This window comes from Diaphorina citri, unplaced genomic scaffold, assembly GCF_000475195.1.
Source record: "Diaphorina citri unplaced genomic scaffold, Diaci psyllid genome assembly version 1.1 scaffold469, whole genome shotgun sequence".
NCBI lineage: Eukaryota > Metazoa > Arthropoda > Insecta > Hemiptera > Psyllidae > Diaphorina > Diaphorina citri.
The window spans coordinates 151,746-165,144 of NW_007377904.1; the positions used below are offsets into that span (position 1 = coordinate 151,746).

General features: G+C 39.6%; 1 protein-coding gene across 1 annotated transcript in view; it reads right to left on the reverse strand.

Annotated features, from left to right (window-relative positions):
- LOC103509124 (ubiquitin carboxyl-terminal hydrolase 7-like) overlaps nucleotides 1-13,399 on the reverse strand; it is a 23,157-nt gene continuing 9,758 nt past the window's right edge. The window contains exons 4-23 of the mRNA XM_026823533.1: nucleotides 13,038-13,235; nucleotides 12,407-12,582; nucleotides 11,779-11,964; nucleotides 11,222-11,393; nucleotides 10,672-10,864; nucleotides 10,018-10,171; nucleotides 7,195-7,389; nucleotides 6,902-7,090; nucleotides 5,637-5,852; nucleotides 5,191-5,289; nucleotides 4,118-4,311; nucleotides 3,778-3,808; nucleotides 3,282-3,637; nucleotides 2,436-2,549; nucleotides 1,950-2,031; nucleotides 1,862-1,865; nucleotides 1,678-1,768; nucleotides 1,190-1,271; nucleotides 797-899; nucleotides 1-352 (exon numbers count right to left, since the gene is read on the reverse strand). Coding sequence (XP_026679334.1) covers nucleotides 258-352; nucleotides 797-899; nucleotides 1,190-1,271; nucleotides 1,678-1,768; nucleotides 1,862-1,865; nucleotides 1,950-2,031; nucleotides 2,436-2,549; nucleotides 3,282-3,637; nucleotides 3,778-3,808; nucleotides 4,118-4,311; nucleotides 5,191-5,289; nucleotides 5,637-5,852; nucleotides 6,902-7,090; nucleotides 7,195-7,389; nucleotides 10,018-10,171; nucleotides 10,672-10,864; nucleotides 11,222-11,393; nucleotides 11,779-11,964; nucleotides 12,407-12,582; nucleotides 13,038-13,235 — 2,930 coding nt within the window. The 3' untranslated portion in view covers nucleotides 1-257. The remainder of the gene's footprint in view (nucleotides 353-796; nucleotides 900-1,189; nucleotides 1,272-1,677; nucleotides 1,769-1,861; nucleotides 1,866-1,949; nucleotides 2,032-2,435; nucleotides 2,550-3,281; nucleotides 3,638-3,777; nucleotides 3,809-4,117; nucleotides 4,312-5,190; nucleotides 5,290-5,636; nucleotides 5,853-6,901; nucleotides 7,091-7,194; nucleotides 7,390-10,017; nucleotides 10,172-10,671; nucleotides 10,865-11,221; nucleotides 11,394-11,778; nucleotides 11,965-12,406; nucleotides 12,583-13,037; nucleotides 13,236-13,399) is intronic.

Sequence of the window (13,399 nt, forward strand, 5' to 3'; positions counted from 1 at the left end):
CGCTAAGAACGGATTAATCCATTTTTTTTTTCCTTTTAGCACTAAGAACGGATTTATCCATTTTTTTTTTTTTCCTTCTAGCACTAAGAAGGGCTTCTCATTTTGTCCACAATTACATAAGGGGTTAATACATTTTACAATTATTTCACAAATAATATTTATAATGTCCAGCCGGGGGAGGGGAGACTTTTTCTTCCCCTTCTTCCGAAATAAAAAAAAGGAGAAAGAGAACTACGCTTCGCTCACTCACAAGTGTTTTAGTTGTAGATTTTGATTGCTTTCTCCAAATAGTTGAGTCGGGATCGCTTGGGAGCTTTGTTTATATGATCCAGTCCCAACCACACTTTGTAATCTGAAAATAGGGGAGAAGTGTCATAAACTCAATTATTTATCTATACAATTAACGGGGAAACCAAAACTAATTTTAGTTTAGCCCGTAATTAGTAAAAATGGAGGTTGAGTGAATTTTATGGTGGACTCCACCAATATTTATTCAGCCCCTAGAAGACCTGTTAAGCTAACAACCTGTTTAGTTCAGTTTGATTTGTATAGGCTCAACAGGGCCGTTAACTTAATAGGCTGTTAGGAGCTAAAAAGAAAGTTGGTGAAACCCACTCTATCCTATAATAAGGAAAGTAATGTATGTATTTAGCTTGTTTTCTAGCTTGTTATAGTTGTTATTCGAGAGATGGTGGGTCAATTTATAAATTTATATCAAGTAAGTGAACTTGACATTGATGAACTCTATTTGACAATGCTGGGATTCGAACCCGGGTCTCTCTACTGTAATACTTACCCTGATGCGAGATGTTGGATCTAAACTGATTTATACTGACGGGACAGTCCGAGTCTTCTTCTATGTAAGTGATGCGATTGTTATTGATAACTCCAAACTTGTACTGAAACACAAAAGTCAATGGTAAATTAGCATTTATTCAGTAGTAAATGGCTGTTACAAATGTCGGAATTTTTGACCATTAGGACCATTTGGGGGGGAGGGGGAATGGCCTAATAGGAATAATTCCGACATTCGTAAGAACAACAGTATTTATTTACGTCGATGATAATCGAAACAAAAACCGCTTCTTCTAACCAGCCTAGTTAACTTGGAGGGTGGCGCGTTTGCCCTGTAAGCGCTAGGCCACGGGTTCGATTCCCGCCCGGGGTGGATTTTATCCTGAACTCTTACCTTTTCAAACTCCTTCTCCTGAATGTTCAACTTCTTGGCGAGTCGCTCCTTGACCTTGGAGAACCGCTCGTTATCCTTGATCCTGAGGAAAAGTAATATGTAACACCATAAAACATCCATTTTTTCTATTTTAGGAATAGAATAAAATAGAATATACCTTGTTTATCCTGCCCGAATAGGACTGAAAAGTCCCTTTACCCCAGCAGTCTAAAAGTCTCGTATATTTGATGGGTTAAAGAATAATACATACATACAATTAACAATTCAGTAAAAAGACCTTGCTTGACTAGAAAAAAAAGGTAAATGTAAATTAATAAGTGGTAGTAGAAAATGACAATAGAAGGTTTGTATGACAAATGACAATAGGACAATTTGTATCTTATCGTTATTACTATTATTATTCCACTTTATTTCTGCCGTTTGATCGATGGATGTACTGTTAAATGTATCTAGTGATCAATAAATAAAATTTATATCTTATATGTTACCTGAGGAGGAACGGGTAGCCGAAGATGTTGTGTATGTCCTTCTGGAAGTGAGCCACCGGGATCAGCAGCTCGTCCGGGTCTAAAAAATGGCCTAATGGGAAAAATTCCGACATTTATAAGAACAACAGTATTTATTTACGTCGATGATAATCGAAACAAAAACCGCTTCTTCTAGCCAGCCTACTTGACTTGGAGGGTGGCGCGTTTGCCATGTAAGCACTAGGCCACGGGTTCGATTCCCGCCCGGGGTGGATTTTATCCTGAACTCTTACCTTTTCAAACTCCTTCTCCTGAATGTTCAACTTCTTGGCGAGTCGCTCCTTGACCTTGGAGAACCGCTCGTTATCCTTGATCCTGAGGAAAAGTAATATGTAACACCATAAAACATCCATTTTTTCTATTTTAGGAATAGAATAAAATAGAATATACCTTGTTTATCCTGCCCGAATAGGTCTGAAAAGTCCCTTCACCCCAGCAGTCTAAACAAGGTCTCTTATATATTTGGGTTAAAGAATAATACATACAATTGACAATTCAGTAAAAAGACCTTGCTTAACTAGAAAAAAAGGTAAATGTAAATAATAAGTGGTAGTAGAGAATGACAATAGAAGGTTTGTATCACAAATGACAATAGGACAATTTGTATCTTATCATTATTACAATTATTATTCCACTTTATTTCTGCCGTTTGATCGATGTACTGTTAAATGTATCTAGTGATAAATAAATAAATAAAATGTATATCTTATATGTGTTACCTGAGGAGGAACGGGTAGCCGAAGATGTTGTGTATGTCCTTCTGGAAGTGAGCCACCGGGATCAGCAGCTCGTCCGGGTCTAAGCTCACCTCGTCCTGAGGGATTTCTTCTAGTCTGCAAACACCAAACAAAATAATGCTGTATATTTTATGTATCTGCAGTTAGATTACGGAACTCTCTTCATAGGGATATAAGGGACCCGTAAAGTCCAGGAGCATTCAAGACCTCCCTGGTGAAATATCTTAAAGGCTCACAGTGAAGGAAAAATTTAGTGGTTGGGTGGAAGAGAGTTAGATTATGGAACTCTCTTCATAGGGATATAAGGGACCCGCAAAGTCCAGGAGCATTCAAGACCTCCCTGGTGAAATATCCTAAAGGCTCACAGTGAAGGAAAAATTTAGTGGTTGGGTGGAAGAGCTCCTCCAGAGAACCCTGCCACAAAAAAAGCATATTCGTACAATAGGGAGGGTGCTTCAGAAAAGAGTGGTAATATTTTAACCACGTGTTCTGTGGACCGTTTTAAAGGGACTAACTTTTTTTGTCTTCAAATAAACAAAGTCTGACATCATAGATTGAATTATTCATGTATTTATTATTATTTTCTTTTTACTGCTGGTTATTCAGTTAGTCATTAAAAACATTACTTTCAGGATAAGGAAAGTAAAAAATTGTCCACTATCATTTCATATCGGCCAGTTGACCACTTTTTTCAAGTCAGTTTCGTTAAGTAGGTATTAGGTACCTAAATGACCTACACATACATATGTTTAGATCATTTACATTTCCCCATTCTTAGTCCAGTCAACCTACATATACACTTCCCCACACTTAGTCCAGTCAATCTACCTGTATATTTTGGTAGTGGCATTCATTCCGAACAGCTGATCCATGCTGACGCTATGGTCTAGCTCGGCCGTTATCTTCTGATTGCTAATCTCCAGTAGCCTCAGGAGGCCGGAGCCTCCGTTATCCGGGCCGAGTAGCTCGGGCTGAATGGCCGCGTCCTTCTTGGCCTCGTCGAGGAATTGAGTTCTTACCTTGAAGGGTCGTTTGTTGATGAGTTCCACGACGGGTATCGAAAGCTTCTGGTAGTGCATTTTCTTGGGCATCTTAGGTTTGTTGATGGGGGCGAGGATGTCTTTGAGTGTGCCCTCGAAGTTGTGGGGCAGAGGATTGCCCGGCGTGTCTTTATACGCTTGTACCTGGAGGAGTTGGGAAGGTAAATGATTATTTTTTAAATTTTGGGAATGTTTTTGATTTTTTTTCACATGTAGGTTGGGAAGGTAAATGATTATTTTTAAATTTTGGGAATGTTTTAGTAATTGTTTTCAAATGTAGGGACCTTGGGAATATGAATTAGAATAGAATATATCCTGTTAACACTGGCAGAATGAGACTGAAACGTCTCTTTACTCTCGCAGTCTAACCAAGGTCTCGTATATTCGAGGTTGCCGGGTGAGGGAGAGAGAGAATGTTTTTTTCTTTATTCTTAAAATAAAACTAAAATAATTATCGAGGACTAATTATTTAATTAAGAATCTTCATTAATTAAAATTAAAAATTTAAAAGACAATTGAGATTCGACATTCAACTGGTTGATTTAATTGGCTCGTCCTGAGCTGCAGTCAACTTCTGGTAGTGCATTTTCTTGGGCATCTTAGGTTTGTTGATGAGTTATTTACCTTGAAGGGTCGTTTGTTGAGTTATTTACCTTGAAGGGTCGTTTGTTGATGAGTTCCACGACGGGTATCGAAAGCTTCTGGTAGTGCATTTTCTTGGGCATCTTAGGTTTGTTGATGGGGGCGAGGATGTCTTTGAGTGTGCCCTCGAAGTTGTGGGGCAGAGGATTGCCCGGCGTGTCTTTATACGCTTGTACCTGGAGGAGTTGGGAAGGTAAATGATTATTTTTTAAATTTTGGGAATGTTTTTGATTTTTTTTCACATGTAGGGACCTTGGGAATATGAATTAGAATAGAATATATCCTGTTAACACTGCCAGAATGAGACTGAAACGTCCCTTTACTCTCGCAGTCTAACCAAGGTCTCGTATATTCGAGGGTGCTGGGTGAGGGAGAGAATGTTTTTTATTCTTGTTGTTCTAGTTCTCTATGTAGGATCTCTACGATCTAAGTTCGAAGAAAGAAGAACGTGTTCTAAGCCAACAGTCCTCAGAGTAAGAATAACATAGAGGGAGCGTTTGGGACCAAAACGAAAGACACTTTTCAAATCGAAGGTTATATATCAGCTGATTTGGCTGGTGGTAATATTTGGTGAGTTTTCGAGAATACTCATTAAAAAAATATTACCACTAGTTGAATGTCGAATCTCAATTGTCTTTTAAATTTTTAATTTTCTTTATTCTTGTTGTTCTAGTTCTCTATGTAGCATCTCTACGATCTAAGTTCGAAGATAGAACAACGTGTTCTAAGCTAACAGTCGAAATAAAACACTACTTATACTTCCTCTTAGATGACTGTTTCATTTGTGTGCACTTTTCTAACTAACTCTATCTATCTGGGTCAGAAGGTTCTTCGCCAGTTTCCAAAGGATTACTGAAGTTAAGCAACGCTGTGTGTGGTTGTAGTTTGGACGGGTGACCACCTCGGACATCACATCCTAGTACGTACTTAGTCTCCTGAAAACAGTGGCTCTATTTAAGGTGTCTCTTTTGGTCTTGATGGCATAAAGTGAGTGCCAGTAAAAAAAACACCCCTAAAGGAAATTTAGCTAAAACTAAAAATAGTTCGAGTCTTACCTTAAACATTTGAATGAGCTTCTTGTCTGTATTGAGATGCTGAGCTACAAGGGCGACTAATTGCTCATACGTCATCTTCAGAGTACCCAAACGCTCCCTCTATGTTATTCTTACTCTGAGCAACAGTTGAAATAAAACACTTATACTTCCTCTTAGATGACTGTTTCATTTGTGTGTACTTTTCTAACTAACTCTATCTATCTGGGTTAGAAGGTTCTTCGCCAGTTTCCGAAGGATTACTGAAGTTAAGGAACGTTGTGTGTGGTTGTAGTTTGGACGGGTGACCACCTCGGACATCACATCCTAGTATGTACTTAGTCTCCTGAAAACAGTGGCTCTATTTAAGGTGTCTCTTTTGGTCTTAATGGCATAAAGTGAGTGCCAGTAAAAAAAACACCCACCCCTAAAGGAAATTTAGCTAAAACTAAAAATAGTTCGAGCCTTACCTTAAACATTTGAATGAGCTTCTTGTCTGTATTGAGATGCTGAGCTACAAGGGCGACTAATTGCTCATACGTCATCTTCAGAGAAAGTTCAAGCGTAAAGCCTTGATCATTCAATATAGTCTTATCACAGAATGTTACTTCAACCCGATTGAATAGGTCCCTGGAAACAAAAAGAACACTTGGGGTTAAGCAACAATGACTATGGTGGTCAAATGACTAATCATATGTCATCTTGAGTGAAAGTTCAAGCGTAAAGCCTTGATCATTCAATACAGTCTTATCACAGAATGTTACTTCAACCCGGTTGAATAGGTCCCTGGAAACAAAAAGAACACTTGGGGTTAAGCAACAATGACTGTGGTGGTCAAGTGACTAATTGCTGATACATCGTCTTGAATGAAATTTTGGTTTAAATACAAGAACATTTGATTTTATAGAGACGAAAATGTCAGCCCAGTCAGCTTGGAGAGTAGCGCATCTGCCTTTTAATCCCGGGTTCAATTCCCGCCCGAGGCGAAAGTTTATTATAAACAGATGAGGTTCGTTCTCGGAACGGCTGGGTTTCTAACTTTCTCCTATCCTGTTTCTTCTTCTCTCTTCGCTTTCGAAACGATAAGACCTCCGTTGTTAACAGTCAACTCTAAAAAAAAAAAAAAAAAAAAAAAAAAAAAGTTTTAGAGGCGAAAATGCCAGCCCAGTCAGCTTGGAGAGTACCGCACCTGCCTTTTAAAAGTTATCGCGGGTTCAATTCCCGCCCGGAGCGAACTTTTTCCTAAACAGATAAGGTTCGTTCTCGGAATGGCTTTCTCCTATCCTGTCCTCTTTTCTTCGCTTTCGGGACGATAACACCTCCGTTGTTACAGTTAACTCTAAAAACAGTACTGGAACTGGGTTCGACTCTCAAAAATATCTCCAAAGCTCAAGACAAAGAGCTAGTCGGTTACACAAGTGAATAAAAGTAATTAAAAAGGACGTATTTATTTTGCAGGACAAGCTCTGCCCCTATCTGACTGAGGTTCAACTTTTAGATTTTTACACCATATCTTCGGAGGTGTAGTGGTGAAGACGCTCGCCTAAACAGGAGGGCATGGGTTCAATCTATGGGTATGGAATTTTATCCTCAATACAACTAGAGAATTGGACCACAATAATAGTAGTTACCTACTGCTGGCGTAAAGGGACTTTTCAGTCCTATTAGAACAGTATAAATAAGCACTATTACTATTGTTCATAAAATGGGGTTGACACCCTAAATTTCAACTCACCTCCTGTGGTATATCTCGCTCAGTCACATCCTCCAATACATTGGCCAGTTCACTCTCTCTAATATACACCAACATGTAGGCGTTCGTGCTGTGCTTCACCGTGAGGCCCGAGTCCTCGTCGTTACAGCCGAGGTATGGAATTTTATCCTCAATACAACTTGAGAATTGAACCACAATAATAGTAGTTACCTACTGCTGGAGTAAAGGGACTTTTCAGTCCTATTAGAACAGTATAAATAAGCACTATTAGTATTATTCATAAAATGGGGTTAAAACCCTAAATTTCCACTCACCTCCTGTGGTATATCTCGCTCAGTCACATCCTCCAACACATTGGCCAGTTCACTCTCTCTAATATACACCAACATGTAGGCGTTCGTGCTGTGCTTCACCGTGAGGCCCGAGTCCTCGTCGTTACCCCCAAAGTTATGCGCCACTGCCTCGTCCTTGGAACACTTGGACACGACGTCATCGTCAAACTTACACCACTGGAAAATAAAACACAACTTCGTTAGAGACTAACCGCCGTATGTATGAAATCTACTAGATTTCACACGTCATCGTCAAACTTACACCACTGGAAAATAAAACACAACTTCGTTAGAGACTAACCGCCGTATGTATGAAATCTACTAGATTTCATGAAATTTGGCAAGATTTTCATTTCAAGTTAAACTTAAGTTAATCTTTAGATTTCATACATACGGCGGTAAGCAAAATATATGTTGGTACTGTAATTGCTAATTGCTTTGACTTGGCGGGGAGTAGCGCTATTGAAGAGGTTTGACAGAGGGAACTGTAACTGCTAAGGTCTTATCGTCCCGAAATCGAAGAGAGAAGGAAGACCGTATAGGAGAAAGCCAGCCGTTCTGAGAACGAACATTCATTACAAATTTTCATCAGTAAATGGGTTTCTTCAAATTAAATTGATCCCAAGTGCCAGGCAATGCCTATAAACCCTTGACAAATGGAGTGTGCCTGAAGGCATGTGATGTGTTCCAATCCACTCGACCCCTTATCAATCCACTCGACCCCTCATTTTATCCTGAACATTATCAGTTCAGGATAAAATATACCCCGGGCAGTAATCGGATCCGCGGCCTAGCACTTGTTTACTTTAAATACTCATCTTTCAAATGTTTACACTGTGAGAACACTAAATTACGAAACCAAGGGGGAAAAAAAGGTGCAAAAGTGCGTATCATAATAAGCTTGCACGCCAGGGGTGGTTTCAATTCTGGATGGAGTTTTTTTGGGCCTCTATCCTTAAATTCAGGCTTCACACAGCCCTGATAAGGCGTAGGACCAACTGAGTAGTTACCTACTTCGAAAGAGATTGGATCTCCTCGTAAACGACCAGCTTGGTGGACGCAGGGTAGCCAGCCCTGGAGTTGACTAGCTCCACGATTTTATCTGAGGGGGAGAGTCAAAAGTTCCAATCAATCAAATCATGAATCTTTGCGGTAAAGTAGAGAGCTTTTTCACAACTTTAGTGGGTATCACAGCATCACTAAGTGCCTCCTTACCTTAAGTATTAATTTCCATCTACTCGTCATCAATTTACACTGGTAATGCCGCCACTGGTCGCTCGATTAAAGTAGCTACTCACTTGCCCTCACGAGGCTGAGTGCACTCTGAACTTTGAGCACAGAGCCGAAAAAACTTCGACCCTGCCGGCAATCGAACCTGGAACCTCCGGAGTGCAAGCTTGGTCTAGATAAGAGTGACGTTGAGGGACAATGAAATTGAGGTCTAACTTAATTAAAACACTTATTTTTCATTATTATTGTTATTATTATTATTTTTTTAACTAGGTTTTACTTGGATCTTGGATATTTATTTCGTAAACTATAACTATGAAATTATATTTGTGTTCTTTTACATCATTACCTATTTAAGCTGTCTATTTGGCCTATTTCTTAATATCTCCTTAGAGAGGGTGCCTTGGCCGCCCAAATAATTAAATATACAGGGTGGTACTCACCTATAGACTCAGTCATATGCAGGTAGGCGTGGCCCAGATAGGAAATCTGTTTTCGTCTCGGCTCGTACAACTTGAAGAAAAACAAAACCTCGGCATCTTTATCGAACGGCGGAAGGGCGGTTGACTTTTTAACCCCACCTGAAAACAAATTTATCAGGCATTAGAAAAGAGAATTATGAAAGAAAAGTACAGGGAAAAGATAAATTAGGAATAGATAAAGACCCAAAGAATTGGAAAATAAATAAATGCCGTTTCATTTTGTTATTATACCCCAACTTTGGTACTCACTGCAGCATTGTAGGATTTTCCAAATATCTCAATAATCTCAGTGCCCAATATTTATATGAGCATTTAAATAGCAACTCATTTTCCTTACGAGGCAGAGTGAGGCCCCGAAACGGCCAGTCACGGAATCAATAATTTGCATGACACAATTTTTTTTAACCTCGCCGGGAATCGAACTCGAGTCTCCCGCGTGCAAGGCTAACAATAAAAATAAGAGAACTGATTGAAAATCAAATTTTCCGTGGCGAAGCACGAACAACCTGCTAGTTCTAATTATTTACCTCCAGCTTCCCCACCTTCTTCTATTATCAGTTCAGGATAAAATATATCCCGGGCAGGAATCGGATCCGCGGCCTAGCACTTGTTTACTTATACTCATCATTCAAATGTTTACACTGTGAGAACACTATGTTACGAAACCAAGGGGGAAAAAAATGTGCAAAAGTGGGTATCATAATAAGCTTGCACCCCAGGGGTGGTTTCAATTCTGGATGGAGTTTTTTGGGCCTCTATCCTTAAATTCAGGCTTCACACAGCCCTGATAAGGCGTAGGACCAACTGAGTAGTTACCTACTTCGAAAGAGAAAGGAATGGCAGACAGATGGCATAGACAGTTTTTTTTTTTTCAATTTCTATTTTCTCTCAATATGTGGGTATCTAGCTCTCCAAGAAGTACTTGCTTATGTACCTTATTGTCTCCCTTAGGATTAATATAGACTACATAATGTCCGCCGTGATTATCACCACTGTGCACCAGTACTGCATGTAGAATACAGTTTTTTTTTTAATTTCTATTTTCTCTCAATATGTGGGTATCTAGCTCTCCAAGAAGTACTTGCTTATTTACCTTATTGTCTCCCTTAGGATTAATATAGACTACATAATGTCCGCCGTGATTATCACCACTGTGCACCAGTACTGCATGTAGAATATACGTGGCGGGGGTAGGTCCTTTCTCTTTGAGAAAATCATCCAGCTCTATCCGATCGTAGAATTCAAACCTGAAATAAAAGATAGAAGAGAATCTCCAATTACTAATTTGTCATATGCAACAACTAAGACTAAAATGTCATATGTCCTCCTAATGTGAAAAGTTGAATCTTATTGTAAGCCTAGTTGGCTTGTTGGGTAGTGTGCCCCTCTTGTAAGCGACAGGTCGCAGTTTTGATCCCCACGAGGTCAGTACCTGGACTTCCTGCTGGCTTCGCGTATTACAGCCATTAAGGGCACTACTAACATAGTCAGCTCCCATGGCGTAGTGGTTACTGCGCTAGCCTTGTACGCGGGAGACCCAGGTTCGATCCCCGGCCGGGTAACAAAAAAAAAAAATGTATCATGCAAATTATTGATTCCGTGACACAACTAACATATTTCGTCCATTTGGCTCCAGTCCCTTGTTTTAATTTTAATTGGATTAGAGTAGTTTTTTTTTCATCATGGCACACTTTAAGTTATGTAAAACTAATAAATATATTAATAACTTTAATAAAGCGAGACTAACCTGTCATTAAACTTGACCGAGCAGTCGGTGACTGGGTCATATTGGAATCTCATCAGATGCAGATGTAGTACGGGGGGCAGATTCTCAAAGGTGACGCCCTTCTCCGCATCCTGAAGACCATGGACCCCAGCGTCGTATTTGTTGTCACCTTCCAGGACTTCGGGCTCAATGTAGTCCTTGAACGATTCCAGGACTGAAAACAAGACAAATGGGATAAGCAACCTTCATGGGTAGGTATCATACTAAAGGACTCTTTCCACTTGTCGGTCGGAAAAAAATCGTGCCTTACAAATTACAAAAAAAAAAAAAAAAAAAAAAAAAAAAAAAAAAAAAAAGAAATCGATGAGAGAAGGAAGACAGGTTAGGAGAAAGCCAGCCGTTCCGAGAACGAATATTCTCCGTTTAAAATTCGCCCCGGGCGGGAATTGAACCCGCGACCTAGCGCTTACAAGGCAGACTCGCTATCAACTAGGCTGGAGATTTTTCTTCTCCTTTATAATAACTATTTGTGCCTAGCGTATGGTTAAATAGAAACACAACATTCACATACTGTCTTTCTTGCCCTTCACATTGAGCTGAATGTCATAGAAGGTTTCGGCGCGGGACGAGGTGTAGTTGACCTTCTTGCATTTGATGAAGGAAATCATTTTGCCTTCGAACAGTTTGGGAACGGTGCCCTCGACACAGGTGCCTTTCATTTTGATCTCCAACTTGTCCAGGAGCTAAACAGAAGGAAAAATGAGTTTCAGATAAATAAGTAATAAAATTATCCCTTTTATTCGGGTAAGTAAAAGGTTTTAATTTATCTCAATAGAAGAATAAAAGCCTTGTGTTCAGAGTTTGTAATTGTTGAAGCACAGCACTCTGCTCATTTCTAAGCAGCTTGTTGCAGGAAATCTTGTTCAAGTTTGGAACCACATCAAAAGTAAATGTCTTCTGTACGATTTGTCTGTGCCTAGCTTTATGGAAATCATCCAGCCAACTATACTCACCCCACACACCAAAGACATAAGACCTTGTTTAGACTGTGGGAGTAAAGGTACTTTTCAATCTCATTCTTGCAGTATAAACAGGGTAGGTATATGTATACTAGTTTATTCTACTCACCACTCGTAGAAACTCCTGTACATCATGCTGCATGAAAGAGTCGAGGGTTTCCCATCCGAAGCTCTTGGTCAGCTTCTTAGTGCCCACCGGCTTATCACTGAATTGCAGTTCATGAAATACTCTCTGCAATGCCAGTGCTACAGATTTGTTGGAGTCGTCACTCTCGGTGGGCATTTTATACACTGCCTGTAAATGTAAAATTCGTGGGTAAAAATAAGAGTGTTAATGAATGAATCTCATAAAATAAAAAAATTCGATGTACTCTCGTGTATTGAAGAAAAAATTTCGATGTACTTGTACTTTCACCTATTGAAGAAAAAATTACAAAAATACAAGCAGAAGAGGTAGTGAAAGGAAGAGAAGAAAGGGTCAAAGAAAGAACAGGTTAAGCTGAAAATAGAAGTGATAGGGAGGGAAAGATAGTACAGTGGGAGGGAGAGGGAGAAAAAAAAACAACAACAGATGAGACAAGGATGAAGAAGTAAAGGAGAGAGGTGAACTAAAAATGAAGAAGGAATAAAACACAGGAGATCTAATGAGGTCGAATTGACTTAGAAAGGGATTAAATGGCTAATGGCCCTACTTATAGCAATGGGTAGGAATAAGGATTTGAACCAAGAAACCTTACCTTCCGAAGCTGATTGGTAAAGTAGAGAGTCTGCAAGAGTGAGTTCATGTAGCAGGTAGCACCCTGATTCTTCAGTCCTACGTAGCCAGTGTGCTTCTTTGAGTCCCACGAGACACCATGGGGGGCATCAGCCTGTACGCACACCTCGAGAATAATACTGTCATCTTTGATAAAACCTGGGGGGCAAAAGAGGCAAAGGAGAGGTCAAAATCAAGAGAATTGGGTTTTAAATGTAATGGCAAGGTTCTCCAGTTTTAGATAGAAATCTTATTTAGATAGAGGTTTAATTTAAGAACATACCTCTCAGGCTTAAACAAGAAGGACTTGCTGAGTCCCTGATCATACATGCTAGAAACAGGACACAACTTACAGCAAAATGTTCAGAAAATCAATCCAAGCTAATCAAAGGAATCTGTCTTACTCCTTATTAACAAGTGATGCAATTTGAAAGAGTTATCAAAAAGCCTGTGACTAGCTCATGAGGACCAACCTGTTTTAATCAACTTGAGCCTGGTTAGCACTTGTTCCTCTTTCTCCTCTCCTCTCTTCCTCTTTTTTTAGCATTAGGTACATAAAATTGTTGGATTACAGGGGAAACACCATTTATTACCTATGTGGAAAAAAATCTCACCCTTATCAGGATCCAACAGATCACTGAATGTCATGAAGTGACTGAATCCCCAGTCATTCTCCTTGATGAAGAACAAATGCTGAATGCGTCTCGAGAACGGCTCGACACCAGGCTTCTGGGGAACCAGAATGAGTTCGGCGGAAGCATAACAACTCCATGCTGAACTTTCTGTCTCTCCGTTACACTGCAAGAAGAAACCTGGAAGAAAGGGCAGAGCACAAATTTGTTAGAAAAGCTATTTTATAGTGGTCTTTCATTGCAAACCTCTCAAAAACTTAAAAGAATATAAGAACTGTGTGAGCATGGGAGGAACATAGTTAATGCTAAAAAAAAAAAAAAAAAAAAAAAAAAAAAATATATGC